The 18,049-nt window shown below is 37.0% G+C and overlaps 1 protein-coding gene across 1 annotated transcript; it reads left to right on the top strand.

Moving 5' to 3' along the window:
• The first annotated feature begins 1,476 nt into the window (after window positions 1-1,476).
• On the top strand, window positions 1,477-18,012 carry Sgcb (sarcoglycan beta). The gene is made up of 6 exons (XM_078021289.1): window positions 1,477-1,588; window positions 5,517-5,726; window positions 9,824-10,009; window positions 10,694-10,885; window positions 11,337-11,468; window positions 14,921-18,012. The coding sequence occupies exons 1-6, from the start codon at window positions 1,553-1,555 to the stop codon at window positions 15,122-15,124; spliced, it is 960 nt and encodes a 319-aa protein (XP_077877415.1). The 5' UTR covers window positions 1,477-1,552; the 3' UTR covers window positions 15,125-18,012.
• The last annotated feature ends 37 nt before the right edge of the window (window positions 18,013-18,049 follow it).

The following is an 18,049-nucleotide window of genomic DNA, read 5'->3' as shown; positions in this document are numbered from 1 at the left end:
TAGGTATATTTTGAATAAATGTAATAAGCTTCATACTGTAGCAGGCATTGGAGATAAAAGGATGAGACATAGACATACAATGCAATCTGAAGTATTACACATGGGTAAGAATAGAGTTAAGAGAACTCCTAAAACAACCCTTGAGAGCCTTGGAAGGGTTGGAAGAGAATGAGACATTTGGATGGTCCTTGAGGGTAAATAAAAGAGTATGTCATCCAGAGAAAGGAGAAGGACTTTACAAATAGAGAAAAAAGAAGCAATGCATAGGAATTAAGGGATACCTTTCCAGATTCAGAAACAGAAACTCAGGAACAATCAAAAGCCCAGTTATCCAAATTTATGAATGAAAACAGAGCCAGGCTATTAACAGAGATTTAGTGTTGCCTCCCAAAGTCTATATATATAGTCTTCCTGACTATAATAGCAAGTTTTTCCTAGGGTCTGAGGCAAGAGCAAGCCTTCAGATGTGAGTCAGATAATTTCTAGCATTTGACAAAGAAGATATGCCGATATTGATGACCAGCAGTCAGATACAGACCATACATAAAACCAGAGAATAGTAGGGGGAAAGATTAGGAAGCATTTACCACATTGAATTATCTAATTTAAACTTCACATTAATCCTCTAATATAAATCACAGCGGTGAAATATACCATTCCAGCCATCAAAAAGCAGAACTGACTTAGTTCCTGGAGAAAGGAAGCTTTCTGCTGAGAGTCAGCCCTGGATCCCAGGATGCTTTCTAAAAGTAATTGCCGGTGTGAGAAACAGTTCTTGCACCTTGGTTGCTACTCTTCATTACGTTTTTCTTTTTTCGATGAAAGGATTGTTGGGAAATATCAACGACAAAGAACAATGAATATGTACTCAAGTTACTTGTACCTATGGGTGGCTTCCTGGTGTGCAATAAATGTTAAAACTAGGTTTTCCAAGGACATAAATCTTCAACACTATTTCCGACATGATGAGGGAAAACCACCCCCAATACCCTAGGGGAAAAAGCTTCAGATTTCATTGATCCTCCAAAGTTTAGAAGCAGCCCTGAAGCGACTCAGTGTCGTCCCTGGAGACAGCTTCCAAGATTTTAACCACCTACTGGCAACTTAATTTCTGTCCACCTTGTCACATCGCATCCTCGCCCAAGAGCACGCAGGCTGTCACCCTTCCCACCCTAGCCAGGGAGACGCTGGCCTGGAGGACGTCCCAGCTCGGGATGGCTGCAGCCCTTCGCCAAGGGGAGTGGAGTGGAAGGGGAGAGGCGAGTTCTGTATTTTGGTGGCTCCCTTTCGGGGAGAATCTAGGGGCGGCTGGGAGTCGCCTGGGGTCCCAGTTAGACCCTTTCCTGACTCAGCAGGGAAAACTCGCCGCAGCCACAGCTCAATATCCCGGGAACGAAGCTCCGGGGCGCGGCGGGGCGGGGCGGGGAGGGGTGGGGCGGGGGTGTGAGCGGCGCCCGCCTCCAGTGCGCAGGCGCGGGCGCGGCGGGCGAGGCCCGGCCGGGAGCGCGGCGGCAGCGGCGGCAGCGGCAGCGGCAGCGGAGAGCGCGGGAAGATGGCGGCAGCGGCTACGGCGGCGGGGGCCGAGCAGGTCTGTGAACCCCGCTGCGGCTGGGGCTAGAGGAGCGGGCGAGGCGGGGTCTTGCCGGTGGGCCACCGGAAGGGCTGGCGGGCGGGGCGCGAGGGCCAGCGGGGAATGGGCTCCGCGGGGCGGGGCGGGAGGAGCTGTCCGCCACCGGGATGCTGGCAAAGGCGGGGCGCGACCCCGAGCCGGAGCTCGCTCGCCGGGAAGGGGGAGCCTGCCGCGGCCCTCGGCCTAGCTTGGCTTGGCTATCCATCGTCGGCGGTGAGAAGGGGACACTGTCCTCAGGGATCGGGAGGCCACCAAGCCAGTCTGGAGCCTACTCCAGGACGTGCCCCGCTTGGCAGCCAGCAAAGATGCGGATAAAAATAACCTCAGTCCCTGCCGAGAGGCTCCCCAGACGCCAGCCAAGAAATGGTCAGCTGTTGCCTAGTGTCAGATTGTGGCCACATCTTGTTTCTGCCAACCCTGATATGCACACGTGCCAGATTTCCCCTCCCACTTTGGTTTTTGGAGATTTAGTCGCCAGTATAAAACCGTTCCTGTCCAGTGGGTTTAAAATCACTTTTAGGAATGCATTATCAAGTATTTCCTGATCTGCATAGTAAATTTGTAACTTTGACTAGTTTCAGAGCCCCCCCCATCAGCCTATATTCATGCATACACATACATGCATATATGTGTACATACGTGTATATATGGATGGTTGCTAGAGCGATAATTTTCAGTCACTTCTTAATTCTTGTTTCCCTTTAAAATAACTTTTTAGTTTATCTTAAGAAAGTGTCATTCTTCAACATCGTTGCAAAAATAAATGAGCCAAGTTGCAAACATTCTTTTTGACCTTTGGAAAGATTTTCGCAGGTGATTAACTTTTTAGGGACCTATTAGTTATATGTCTGGAAGTCTCATTCTAAGGGACAGAAAAAAAATAGGAAAATGTGAAGTCTGCCTTCAAGGAGATTAAAGTCAAACTGCCAAATAAATGAAGAAAAATCAGCTAAAAACTCTAGTCAAGCTGCTAATTTAGTGATAGTTAATGTAAAGGAATGTGTGAAATGTAAAGAAGTTTGAGACTGTTGAGATTAAAGCTGTTCCTTGGCTCTCATGACTTTCCTCCTGACTAAACAGCTTCTGTTTTAGATTATTCTTTTGCCATCTGTCATACCCTCTGATACTCTTGAGATTCTTGATGTTCTATTCTTCCTTTACACATAAGCTAGGTATTGTGATCCCTCCTAATCTTCCTTGTGAGCCATCTTAGACCCCTCTGTATCACACTCACATCCAAGAAGTCACTAAGTCCTGATAGTTCTACCTATTAAATCTTCTCCCCAGTCTTCTTTTCATCTCCAAAGCCATGGTTCAGTCAGGCTCTCTCTTGCACTATTAGAGGAACCTGCTGTTCTATTCAGTTCACCTCTTTTGTCATGATTTTGCTTGATGTAAATCTGAGTTGTATCACTCATAATTTTTAAATCTTCAGTAGTTCACTGTCTTTTGCAAAAATTCCATTCTTGCATTGGTACTTAGTGTCATTTACTGCCTCCTACCACCACATCCCTTACTTCCTCTTTTGATTCACTACTATACCTATCCTCTCCATTCTCATAAAGTTACCAAAGTTCCTTGACTCAGAGATGACTTGAACTCTAAATCTCAAAGTTGTTCCCTATGCCTAGAATGCCTCTCCCTGCTCTTTTGATGTACTAAATCCTGACCATCCATCAGAATTCAACTTACTGTAGCCTCCACCCCCTAAGAAGGTTTGCAGTCCTCTTCTGTGCCCTTTTGGTATTTCTTTCACTGCTATGGTATGACACTTACCATGTTGTACTGCAATTGTTAGTGACCTTGTCTGTCTACCCTATTGTCCTATAAGTAAACTCTTTGAAGGATATCTTGTTTACCAGTTTGGAGTAACTGACACCACATGGTAAATAGTAAATGTGAAATGCATCAAATTGAAGATAATAATGTAGATGAATTTGCAAAGACTGCATTTTGCCCTTTCTCTCTTATCTATGGACCTATATTCATACTCTGCCTGAGACCTTTAAGTTGCCCATCTATTAAGCTATCACAAGCCCCTACTGTTCTGTATAAAATAGAAGAAAGCACTCTCACAATGGCATTTTATTCCTGCAACTACAAAAACAATCTAAATGCATATTCAATTCTAAAATGTCTGCAGGTCATGCCCCTCTTAGGGGTTGCAACCTCATGCAGTACCCAACCTACACAACTGTATTTACATCTGTTTTGTTATAAAATCTTTTTTTAGTAGATTATTTTATCTTCTGCAGAGCCTTCCTTATCATTCCTGATCTATGCCAGATCTAGCAATGCTGGGCGAATAAAAGTTTTAGACAAGTAGGGCCAGGCTGAGGAAGTACAGACTCTAGTCTTTTATGTTCTGTGGATCCTGAGGTCATCAGTGATTTTCGATCATGAATGACTTATGTTTCAGGGAATGAAAAAGGTAAGGCCATCTGTCAAGAAAGAGTGAAAGGGCAACTGGAATATTAATGTGGTAGCAGAGGTAGCAGGCTGATCAAAGGCTCATAAAAAAATGGGGAAAAAAGGAAGTATTTGAGTGTTATATCTGACCCACCTACTCCTCCCCCTTTCCCTAGAAACTATAGCTCATCCTGATTCTCTCCCATTTGAAGCCTGCAGCATGTATTGCTATGCACTTGGTTTGGCACCTGAATATACAGAGTGCTTTATTGCATTGTTAACTATTTCTGGCATAGGACTGTAATACATACAGAATAAGGATGCTGGCCTATATGTCTTGTGTCCCTATGTATGGTATTAATGTTCAAGCATAAAATTCTTAATACATATCTATTCAATAAGTGAGTTTTCTCAGAGCTCTAAAAATTATATAAGTTGAGCAGTATCCATTTCTACCATTCCTTTCATGCCTGTGTTAAATAGGATTATTGCCTAATATGTCATTCAACCATAGTCTAGTTTAATGGTTCTCAAGTTTTTTTGATCTTCTATCTTTACTCTCTTAAAAACTACTGAGATCTTAAAGAGCTTTTGTTTATATAGGTTACATTCATTGATATTTACCTGATTAGAAATCAAAACTGGAAAAAAATTGAAAACACAAGAATGTCCAAACATTGCATTTTTTCTAAGAGTAATAATGTTATCACATGATCATGTACCCATTGTCCATTCAAGACAGGAAAGTGAAAAGGAAATGATATCTTAACATTATTTTGAAAATGTACCTGACATTCCAGACCCTGGAGGGGTTCACTTGACCCCATCACAGCCAACACACACACACACACACACACACACACACACACACTTACATATACACACTCAAAGAACTGCCCAGTCTGCTGATCTATTATAATATTAGCTTTAGTCAATGGAGTTTTAAGGAGCAAATTATATCAAGTACCAAATTCTTTTGAAAATAAGTATATGAAAAAATTAAACATGTTAATAAAACATTAATAAAAATAAATTATCCACCCTAAGATATGTTTGTCAACTCCAACAAGAAGTGAGGTGTACACCTTATTGACAATAAGACTGTTGAAAGCAAAGAGGGAAAATATGTTATTCAATAGTCACACTGAAGTTTCTGCTATGCAGTGCGTCTAAGTATAGTAATGTCCTTATTTGGAGCCTGCAATGCCATGACTTGCAGGGTTGTAGTGGAAAATATATCAGCAACTAGTTTAGCTTTTTTAAAAATATTTTTTAGTTGTCAATGGATCTTTTATTTATTTATTTGTATGCGGTGCTGAGGATCGAACCCAGGGCCTCACACATGCCAAGCAGGTGCTCTACCACTAAGCCACAACTCCAGCCCTAGTTTAGCTTCCTTTAGTTATGAATTTGTCCCTAATAAATGTATCAAAAAAGTGTGTTACAACTGTTACATTGTGTTGTATTTTGTTTTTAGCAAAGTTCCAATGGTCCTGTAAAGAAGTCCATGCGTGAGAAGGCTGTGGAGAGAAGGAATGTTAATAAAGAACACAATAGTAACTTTAAAGCAGGATATATTCCAATTGATGAAGATCGGCTCCATAAAACAGGATTGAGAGGGAGAAAGGGCAATTTAGCCATCTGTGTGATTATCCTCTTGTTTATTTTGGCTGTCATCAATTTAATTGTAAGTATATGATACAGAATATTCTCTTTTAATCACCAGGGGTAAATTTTCATCTTACTTTATGGTGATGTTCTGAACTTAGTTCCTGTCACTTGTTGGGGGCGGGGGGCTGTCTTACTTTCTGCTTTTCTATACATGTTTTACCTCGTATAGGCTTTAGTGAACATGTATAAAAAACCTAGTAAGCTGAGGAGGCAACAATAATTGCAGGAAAAGTTGAATGAAAAGACAGGAATCTATTGTTTTAGGAGAGGCAAAGACAATAAAATCATGGCAGAGTTCTCTTTTTAGAAAAAAAGTTTGACAGATTCTTCCCTTTAAACGACTTAACTTTTAATTAGGATAGAGTCAACTCAATAGAGGAGAACTTTGCCATGATTTTGTTGTCTTTGCCTCTCCTAAAAAATAGATTCCTGTCTTTTCATTCAACATTTCCTGCAATTAGTAATGCCTCTTCAGCTGGATTTTAAAATTATAAACGTTTTTAAAAATTATGATTATTATTGTTATTAACACCATATGCAATTTCTTCTTATTTTTTATTTTTATTGGTTAATGGCAGTAAAGATTTAGGTTTTGTAGTCCCAAGTCCCTATTGTCAAGAATGAAAGGGTGTGGTGGTGCATGCCTATAATCTCAGAAGCTCGGGAGGCTGAGGCAGGAGGATTGTGAATTCAGAGACAGCCTCAGCAATTTAGCAAGGTGCTAAGCAATTTAGCAAGACCCTGTGCTCAGTGATTAGGCACCCCTGGGTTCAGTCCCTGGTACCAAAAAGAATGAAAGGATCTGGTAGGTTGATTCATACTATGGTGCTGAGGACCACCTTTTCCAAAGATATTTACTTTTTTACAGAAAGGGCTTATTAGTCTGAGTTCATGACTCTGATGGTTAATTTTGAAACCTGGAATGCATTTAGGTTGATACTTTTATTTTCAGAGAGTGATTAATGGTATACATAAGACTGCTCATAAACATGATCTGCAGCACTTCAAAAGTGAATTTATGTCATTATTACTTCTAAGGCTCTCAAGCCAGCCTTTTTATTTTATGTACATTCAAAACATTTGTGTCTAATTATTAACTAAAGTCAGCAAGAGCTAACATTATACATTTTATAGTAGGTACCATAAATAGCTTTACTAAGAGCACATATTCTAAATTTATTTTTTCTTATAACTTTGCATTATTGAAGATTTCTGGTTAAAATGGCAGAACAAAGACATTTCTGTCCTCTTCCAAAAAAATTTATCCCAAAGTGACAATGTTGAAATATCTTTGAAGAGGGTGAAAGACAACTGAAATCCCAGACCCACAATATATGAAGACAAAAAAGTAGGAGAAGGAATGCCAAACACTTGTCAGTGAGAAGAGATTGGTTGCCTGTTTGTTGGGAGGGGTTGCAGGGTGTGTTAGTGAAGTGCCTTGCTAAACCCTGCAAAGCCTCAGGAGTTGGAAATACAAGTACTTTGAAAAGCAGATCAAGACAGGACCTGAAATAGAACTTGTTTGAAAAAAATCTATAGTAGTCAGATGCCTAGGCCTCCCTCTGTCTCAGCTAGCAGTTAGGCAGCCGCCCCTCTGTACACCATCCCAAACTAGCAGGTGTCTAGACACCTTGGGCCAGACAGGGATCTTTGTGCTTAAGCCTGTTTTAAGAAGGTGGGTTTCCAACCTGAAAGCAGTGCACTGAGGCTGCCTTTCCTGCGCTCCCTTCTCCTCTTCCTCCAGCTCCTTGGCATCAGGCAAGAGGCCAAGGAGCCCTCCATAGGTAACTGAAGCACCTAAACAAAAGATGTGACAATAGTGACTTTTGGCAGGTCCCAGTGGAAAAAAAAATCAACTCTCACTATCATGAAGCCAATAAGTCACAAGCCCCACCCCACACAGAGAATTTCCTATGATCTTTTTCTCAAAAATCACTATTAAGTATGAACACTGAGCCAGAGATCAATAGATTTTTGAAGAAAGCTCCAGGAATTGAGAAATGAAAAGGACAAAATACCCAAGTCCTGGGGCAGTATAAACTCAAATTTAGGAAGATAAAGAAAATGCAATGATTGACAGAAAATATTAAGGATATTGAGTCCATGAGACAAGAATGGCATACCATATAAAAGGAGCAATTGAAGAATAGGAAGAACTCAAAGATATACACACAGATGGATGAATAGATTTTGGAAAACAAAGGAAAGTAGCTCTTCCAGAATGTTCAACAAAAGTGAAGAATCAGTCTGGGAGTTTTCTATTAATAGGAGATTCAGAAGCAAAATCAGAAAAACATTGGAAAGTTATCATAAGAAAAATTTCTAGAAGAGATTAAAAGCTACCATTCTAGCTCTGGAATAATGCATCAAGGAAAAAAAATGAAATCCAGGCTCTTACTATGAAATGTTAAAAAATAAAAATAAAAATAAATCATAAATAAAGACCTTAAAATCTTCCTAAAATTTTTCCAGGAAAAAAAAAATGACTCACTCTTATATAAACAGTAAGTCAGAGTGGCATTGGACCTCTCAAAAACAGAAGAGAGCTAGGCATGGTAGTGCACCCTGTAATCCCAGTAACTCAAGAAGGTGGATGAGGCAGGAGGATTGCAAATTCAAGACCAGCCTGAGCAATTTATCAAGACCGTGTCTCAAAATAAAAAAGGATGGGAATGTAGCTCAGTGGTAGAGTGTTCTAGTACCAACAAAAATATTTTTTAAAACTAGCAATGGAAACTGGAAGGCAATAAAGCAATAGCTTTCAAAGTTCAGAAAGAACATCGTTTAAAATCTAAAAATGCATACCTAGCCAGAGTGTCAGTCAAATGCAACATTCTTGCCATGCATATTCTTCAGAAAATTTTGCTTCTACTCTGTTTCTGAGAAAACCACTAGTACTAAAGAAAGTTAGAGATAAGGAAACTGGGTATCTTTCTTGCACAGGAGAAAGACAAAAGGAAATTCTTGCATGAAAGAAAACGAAAAGTACAGGGTTACAGCTGTGCAAGAGGCCAGAGATTGGAGCAGGAAATCCAGACTAGAGCAGGAAAACAGGGGTTCTAGAAGGATTTTCTGAGAGAGAAAAATGAATACATTATCTGAGGAGTTTAGACAAAACATTCTGTTGAGGGCCACAGCCCAGTCATGGCGTTTTTTTTTTTGCCAGAACGGAATGGTTGAGAGGTGACAGGTGAGGCCAGCAAGCCATTGAGATGATGATGGTTATGTTAAGCTGTGTATTCAATTATATATTAGACCCCCGTGCTGTCCGCCTAGGCCTGCTACTTTGGAGTTCTCGCGGGATTCCTGGGGAGTTCGTGTTGGATGGGGAGGTGCCGGAGGAGGGATTTCCAGAGGAGGGATTTCTGGTTGGTGTGTGGTGTGTCCCCGGAGAAGGCCGCCTGCATGGCGTTGGTGGTAGTTGGGAAATAAAGTTTGTTCCTGCTTGAGTGGCTCGTGATTTGTGCCCAGCCAGACTACGGCAACATTCATGGAGAGATTTGGAATGTTGGAGAATAGAAATGTTGGAGGGTTTGAGATAGTTATATTTTCAAAGAAGCTAAGCAAATTAAAGAAGTATTATACAAAGTACAAGAAAATAACTGCCATCATAATATCATATTTGCTTTAGCAATGAACAGTGTTTACATGGTCATAATACTGAAAATAGATTCATCTGAAACTTGAGGTTGGAGTTGGGAGAGAAAAGAGGTAGAAATAAGCTAAACTTCTCATCTGCTAAAATAAGAAATTATTAGATAAAACCTAAAATTGATAAATGTAGAAATAATAGTATACATATATATTATTTCATATGTTATTTAAAAACAAGGAGATAAAGCCCACAGCTAAAATTGTTGAAAGTGATTAGCCTGTGGAATGAGACCTGGAAAGGTAGAAGAAATTATAAACCTTTCCTTGGTCTTCTGCATGTAATGCCATGATAAGAATAAAATTGGTTTTGTTTATAAGTGGAAAATCAATTAATATATTCATCTTACTGATTAAATATTTTAGTAACTCTTTAATATTTTGGCAATGATTTTTTTTCTTTTCATTTTCCAAGTGTGTCAAGTGTATGCCTGTTAACAATGGGCTTGTGCTTTTTTTAAGATAACCCTTGTTATTTGGGCTGTGATTCGCATTGGACCAAATGGCTGTGACAGCATGGAGTTTCATGAAAGTGGTCTGCTTCGATTTAAGCAAGTATCTGACATGGGAGTTATACATCCTCTTTATAAGAGCACAGTTGGAGGAAGGCGAAATGAAAATTTGGTCATCACTGGCAACAACCAACCTGTAAGTTACGACATTAATTGAAATGCGGTATGAATGAGAATGTGGGATTAGAGAACAAGTCTTTTTAAAAAACCTAGAGTTGATTATAGGAAAGAAGTATTTTCTTTTAGAGAAAATTAATATATTCATTTAATATTTGCAAATGTATTCAATATTTGTAAATATTTAGTACTCAATAGGGTTGGTTTTATAATCTATTAAGGTTATATGCTTTCTTAATATTCTAGATTTTGTTCAATGGTAGCATTGATAGATATAATTAGTGTAAGAATGGGTAGACTACTCATCTCCACATGAAGCCATTAAGAAAGCTCCTTCCTGGGTTAGAATATCCCATATTTTCTGATAATCTGAAAGAGAGTGTGCCTCTCTGCTCTTGAAAACCTCAAGAAGGTATTCTCACTTTCCTCTCAGCCACCTTAGGCCTTGAGCCATGCTCCCTATGTTCCTCTCTTTATTTATGCAGAGTCAAATAAGCAAATAAACATTTAAGTTTTCATTTTAAAGAATTCTTCTCCCAAGGAAGTAGAGACAGAACACATACATTTAAAAGCATTTGAAGTTAGTCTATTATTATAGTTAGTTAAATAGTGTTTCATAGTATTTTTTTAGAATAATGTTCTTCATGAATTTTGGTTATAATATTCTTTGAAAATATATTCACAATAGAGTGTTTTTCTGAAGATTGTTTTTCAGCAAGGGACAACAAAGCTCAGTGTAGAGAAGAACAAAACTTCTATTACAAGTGACATTGGTATGCAGTTTTTTGACCCGAGGACTCAACATATCTTATTCAGCACAGACTATGAAACCCATGAGTTTCATTTGCCAAGTGGAGTGAAAAGTCTGAATGTTCAAAAAGCATCTACTGAAAGGGTATGATTTATTTTCTTCACTTTACTAATGGGAGACAATTATTGTCTAAAGTTATAAAGTGGGAGGAGAGTTTCACTTCTTTTGTTTAAATATTTATTTTTTAGTTTTAGGTGGACACAGTATCTTTATTTTATTTTTATGTCGTGCTGAGAATCAAACCCTGTGTCTCATGCATGCTAGGCCAGCACGGTACCACTTGAGCCACATCCCCAGACCCTAGTTTCACTTCTTTACAGTGGTATGAAAGAATGTATTCCAGAACATTGGAAAGGATTAGTTCTAGATCTTTCATTATCTAGTTTATGTGAGCAATATCAAGTCCTCTCTTTATTATCAGTTTCCAGATGTAAAAAATTTCCTATCCTCTCTCATGTTTGAAATTCCCATTTATCTGTGATAATTAGTCTCACATTATTTAGAAAAGCTTATCAGCATTTTTTTTAATTTTTAGATTACCAGCAATGCTACCAGTGATTTAAATATAAAAGTTGATGGAAAGGCTATTGTGCGTGGAAATGAAGGAGTATTCATTATGGGAAAAACCATTGAATTTCACATGGGTGGTAATATGGAGTTAAAGGCTGTGAGTATTTTCTTAAGAATTTTAAGAGAGTTATTAGGTTCTTGGATACATAAATCCATGTGTAGAATAGTCTATAGTTACTAAAAATAGTGTGCATTTTTTTATCATGAAAATATTTTCAAAATGGATTATGAAGTAAAAGAAAGTTACAAAACAATTTATGAAATATTTCATTTTTATTTTTTAGGACATATCTGTTTATAAAAACTTACAATAATATGTCAAAATATCAACAATATTTAGTTATGGGTAGCAGGAAAACAGACAATTTAATTTTATGTTTGTTTCTGTTAGTTTGTATTTTCTGAATTTTGTTGGTATTAGTTTAAAAGGCAAAAAAGAAAAACCCAAACTGGAAGATCAAAGTATACATGCCCTAAAGTTGTTGTTTAAAGAATCTTCATGTCCTTTCCTGTTTTTTATCCAGTGTCATGATAAAAACAATTATCAAATGTATCAAGTGTATTTTATTTAAACATCTATTATTAATTATATAGGGAAAAGATTTTTGCCTTATTGCAGCTGCTGAAAATTAAATTTCTTTGTGTTTCACAGATTTTATAGGAACTTTAGCAGATATCGTACTTCATATAAGGGAGCCATAAGTTCAAAAACTTTTACCAGCTCATAATTTTGGTCAAATGCCTTTGGGCACTTCTATATACTACTTAAGTAAAACTAATAAATTTATTTTACCAAGCATTGCATGATAAAAGTGACTTCAAGCCTAAAGACTTATTTACTCCCCCCTTTTTTAAAAAGTGAATTGCACATTTTTTAGGAATAATGAACTTTAGAAAATGAGGTAGTTGTTTCACTTTCATAAACAAATTTTTTCCCTAAAGCTCATGATTTCATTTCTAAATAATAAAGATAAGCAGAAAGTGTAATTCTTGCCACAAACACCCTAACAATATTGAGTAGTTTTACTTGCATTGTGCTAAGAAGCCCTTCCTCTAAGAGAGCGATATTGAGCACCAGCCACAGCTGGGCTGCTGTTTTGTGCATAAGAAAGCTGAAGAGAAAAGCAAGAGGTGTGAACCGTTTGTAGAGACCATACACAAATTGTTGAAATACTTGAAAATATGTATACATACCAGTTTCTTCACAGCCAAAAAAACAAAATGAAAAGATAACTAGCTTTATAATTCAGTTAATATCAGTGGTTAGTTTTAAAGAATATAAGCTATACTCATAAGAATTTTATCAAACTACCTTTTCAAATCCCCTTTTCCCTCACTTTCTCCCCCCCCCCTCTCCCCCTCCACTCTCCCCCCACCTCTCATTTTAATTTTTCTTTTTTGTGGTACTGGGAATCAAACCCAGAGTCTCACACACATGCTAAGTAAGCATTCTCCACTGAGCTACATTCCCAGCCCTTATTTTTCATTTTTAATTAACATGTTGTGAACATATTTATGAGGTACAATGTGATGTTTTGGTAGATAAATACAATGTGTAATGATCAAAATAGAGTAATTAGCATATCCATCACCTCAAACATTTATTGTTTCTTTGTGGTAAGAATATTCAAAATCCTCTCTTCTAGCTATTTTTAAGTATACAACATATTGTTAACTGTATTCACCCTACTATGTAATAGAACTCTAGAATTTATTGAAAATGCCTAAGTAAAGAAAGTAAAATTAATGACCACAAGATGGCAGCATTGGAACAAAATCTGAAAACTAATCACTTAAGAATTATATTTATTCAATATGTAGCTTGAGCATTCCTATTCCAAAAATTTGGATTAGGAATACTTGACCAGTAAAATATTCCAAAATCCAAAACACTGTGAAATGTGAAACACTTCTGTTCCAAGCATTTCAGATAAGGGATATTCAGCCTGTAACACCACTACATAGTACATTAGCCATTTCTATTGCTTTTTAACCATCTTCCTATCATCTCATCTTGTAAATACCGTCTTCGAGATGATTTAGAACTCCTGCCTTAGCCTTTCTTCTGAACTAACATTCATATACACAAATGCCTACTTACTTTCTCCACTTCCATGTCTAATAGCACCTGAAATCTAACAAGTCTAAAATCTTGATATCCTACTTCCTCACCAGTCATACATTTCTTTCAGTGTTCTGTCCTGTAAAATGATAACCCATCAGCAAAGCCTTCTGGCTTTACTTTCAGAAGATGTACAGAGGCTGGCTGCTTCTCATCACCTCCATCATCACCACTATGGTATGAACTGCCATCATTTTCCTGCCTGAATTGTTGGAACAGCCTCCTAACTGGTCCTTTTGTGACTTTCTTCACATCTGTAGTTATTTTTCTGCCTTTCAACTAGAATGATTTTCTGGTTGAAAATCAGTCACATCACTTCCCCATTCGGAATCCTCTATATGGCTTCCGTCTAATTTCACATAAAATCTAGAATTTATTCCTTTGACTTTCACATCTGGTTCCTGATGATGTCTCCTCAGCCTCTGTGCTCCATTCATAGTGGCTACTTTATTGTCCCTAGAACACCAGGCACATCTTTACCTTTGCATGTACCGTTTTCTCAGCTTGGAATTCCCTTCCCCAGTTACCTACCTGACTTAACTTCCTCACTTCTTCCAGTTTCTGTTGGAATGTGACCTTATCAAGGAGGCCTTTCCTGACTCTTTTATAAAATAGGATCCCCACCTGCTCACTCTCTACTTACCCTGCTTTATGTTTCCCCAGAATTTATCCCATCTGCTGCCCTATATGTCTTACCTCTTCATTTGTTTATTGTTTGCTCCCCTCCCTGAAATGGCGGCCTTCTGAGAACTTTTTTACTTCTGTGTCACTAGCACCTAGGATAGTGCCTGGTACATAGTGGGCACTTAATAATTATTTATTGAACAAATGAAAGAAAGAACGAAGAATGGAAAGAAGTGAGATACGCTTAGTGTTTCCTCTTAAAACAGGGGTTTTAAGAACCTATGTTATAAAAATGTTTCTGGAGCAATGGCCTTAAAGAGGAAAAATCTCCACACAGTTTTCTTTGAGTATCTGGTTTTCTAAATTATATGGTTTTAATCTAGTTAATTCAATCTTCATTAATTAAAATTAATTGCCTGTAAGAAAATGCCTTCTTCTTCTCATCATCACAAACTTATCAGTCAGTAACTTTGTTAATATTCTCTTAGGAATTAACAAGTGAAAATGAGACATAATCAACATTAGTTTTATTATGCTCTTAGGAGTTTTGATGTAACTTTAACTAACAATTGAAAGTTATATGGCAGGTTTATTGACTTTCAGTCAAACTGAATAAACTAAGAAGTCACCAGTTGAATCTTGATGGTTGTTTTGGGTTTTGATGTTGCCATTATTGTTTTGGTCATGATTTTACTCTCTAACTGCCTTCTTTTCGTGTTAATATTCTGGAAAGTTTTGTTTAATAACTTTGTTCTATACTCATATGTGGAAGTAAATAAATTGTATTATTATCCTTTTTGTAGGAAAACAGCATCATCCTAAATGGAACTGTGATGGTCAGCACAAGTCGATTACCCAGTTCCTCCAGTGGAGACCAGCTGGGTGGGGGCGACTGGGTACGCTACAAGCTCTGCATGTGTGCTGATGGGACTCTCTTCAAAGTACAAGTAACTGGACAGAACATGGGCTGCCAAATCTCAGACAACCCTTGCGGGAACACACATTAGAAGAGCCCAGAGGTCATCAGTATGTTTATATCTTGACTTGACTTGACCTTCCCCCCTCCACCCCGCCCAAGTATGCATGCAAATCATGTTTTTACAGAGTTTGTGATAATTTGTAATTATTTTAACTGAAGAGCACTACTGTATCTATTATGTAGTCTCCATATTTAAAATATTCTTCAGAGTATAAATTCTAATACATTTTATTAAGTTGCACTAATTTTTAAGTGACAGTCCCTTAAAATCATTATAAGAAGTTAATAAAATCAAAATTAATCTTTAAAAAAGTGTTTTTTAAAAATTCTACTATCCTTGATAAAGGATAAAGGGCTGACGCAACTGTTTAGATTCACTGTAATAAGTTTTTGATAATTCTAATGGGAATAGACCCATTAGAGATGTTTAAAAGGCATACCATCGATGTTTCATGTTCTATTTTTTGGTTTCTAAAAGAAAAGATGTGGATTTTTAGTGTATTAACCTTGAGCCATATTCTCACATGCCAGTAAAGTCATTAAAGAACTTGGTGTTTATGAGAGAATAAACTGTGGTTCCTTAGCTTTTCACTAAGAAGAAAACACTCGGTGATAGAATGTTTATTTGCTATAATGATAATTATTGAGAGTTCACAGTGTGGTAGAAAGCAGACACATGCTCAGTTTTAACTTTTAAGTAATGATAGCTTTTAAGTCATTTGTTGAGTGTCTTAGATTTCCCGGGCATTGCATATTTAATGTCTCTAGTTCTCACTGAGGCTCTCTGAATAGGTGTTACTATCCCAGTTTTACCCATTAGGAACTGAGGATCAGACAAATTAATAAACTTGCCTAAGATGATATAGTAAATAGCAGAGTTGGGATTGGAATGCAGGTGTGATTCAAACCTAGATGTAATTGATTCCAAATATCATGCTCTTTTTACTATCTGCACTGAATTCTCAATTATTTAAAACTCTAGAAAGATGAAGGACTAAATCAAACTTCCCTAAGGTAAGAAAATCAAACAAAACAGACTACTCTATTTAAAATAAATAAATCTCATATCAGATAAAAAAAAATCACTGTCAGATTTTAACTATCTTAAGCCAATTCCAAAATACTATTTGATATAGAGGTGTAATTGGCCTACCTATGACTTACCAGTTTTCCAAATAAAGGTCATTGGCACACTGGATTACCTGAATAGGTTCCAGGGGTACAGTAACATTCTCACCCTTAGCCCTAGGGCAGCTCAGTGCAGTGGGAGACAGTAGGCCTAGCCAAGTCCTGCTGGTTTTACGACAGCATACTACACTAATGTCACCCTTTTTAATGTGTCAGGATATGGAACTAAAAGCAGGAGATAATACACAAAATTTTTGAGTATAAGAACTTATCTTCTAATATCGCTTCTATTATACCCTCAAACCAGTTGATTTTTAACATATTTTGTATTTGATATGAAAGGAACTCTCTGGTATTATTAAGACACACACAGGATCAGGGACAGGGAACCCAAAGTAGATTGCCATCCAATAGGCACTAGGTACATATCATAGGTTCTATTTGCAATGAAATATAACCATGTTCTGTCATGGTCACTTTGAACTGTGTAGATAAGAAAATCAATGCAAAAAATTGTATTCAATATAATCATGGTTCTCTTTTACAGAAAAACTATATACCTTAAAGATTATGAAGTCAATAAATTTTACTGAAATAGGATTGACTTACTACATAATACTGAGAGCAGTTTTTAAGTGAAAAGAAAGTGAGAGATTTCTGACCTCTGAGTATTATTAGTTATAGTGATATTTGAAACCTTTTAGATATCTTTTAATGTCTGAATGATTCTCAGAAAATAATCATTGAAATTTTCATTTAGATGCTCAGTATATTTTTAAATTGTACATTCATTACTTGTCTATTTAGATTTGTTTTGAAAGTTTCTTTAAATATTTTTACTAAAACCACAGAACACTATATTACAAAGTATTATTTATTGAATCTAATTCATGATATAGTCTATTTTTACTTCTCTTTGAGAAATATTTGTGTTTTTGATACATTTCCATTAAGTGCTTTTGACATGAGAAGATATTTTGGTGTTTTTATAAAATTGACTGTTATCAGGTATAGCATTTAGGATACTCTGTAGGTAGTCTTTGCTTTTCTACTGAAATGTAGACCTGGAAAATTTATTGGGAAGAAGAACAAGAACAAACCACCCATTTTACCTGTGACCTATTTTGATTCACAGTAAAATTTCAGCAACTCAATAGCACCCCCAGATGGTATTTTTCTATAAAGGGATAAATTTACCTCTTCCTGATTCCATTAAGCACTGACAGGGCAAGCAGCAGCTTTGGGAGAGGTGAATGATAGAGGACCCTAAGAAGGATGTAGATACATGCTTGTTTGAATAATGACAGTATTCTAGAGGTGGATTACCATGACATGGGGAATAAAAATAAATAAATGCATGATTTCTTAGAGACTGTCTAATGGGCAGATAGGAAAAATGCAAAACAACACAAAGCAGGGACTGCCTATATATAGTCTGCAATATTTTAAAATACACTAATTTGTATTTTTTTGGCATTGTGAAAAAATAAATAAATTTTGTGTGATAGTTTTGATGATGAAAGATAGAAATTCTATCTAGTTTTGAATGAGTGTTTTTTTAAGGAAGTAAAATGTTTTGGTGCTAAACTTGACAGCCAAGAGACCATTGAAATGCTGACAGTTTTACTCATCTGAAGTGTTAAGAGGGGCAAAGATTAGAAATCATGCCATACAAAAAAAAAATTAAGTAGATAAAAATTTGTTTCAGATTGCTAACTTGCATTTCAGTTCATTCAATTTGTAATGACTATTAATGACCTCTGTTTGCAATAAAAGTTCTGTAAACTATTGGCTGTTAGTTTTTTAGTGTTTATATGTTCATGGA

Source organism: Ictidomys tridecemlineatus, chromosome 9, assembly GCF_052094955.1.
Source record: "Ictidomys tridecemlineatus isolate mIctTri1 chromosome 9, mIctTri1.hap1, whole genome shotgun sequence".
NCBI classification, from domain to species: Eukaryota; Metazoa; Chordata; class Mammalia; order Rodentia; family Sciuridae; genus Ictidomys; species Ictidomys tridecemlineatus.
The sequence above is the reverse complement of the archived record's forward strand: the minus strand, read 5'-3'. Positions and strand labels throughout refer to the sequence as shown.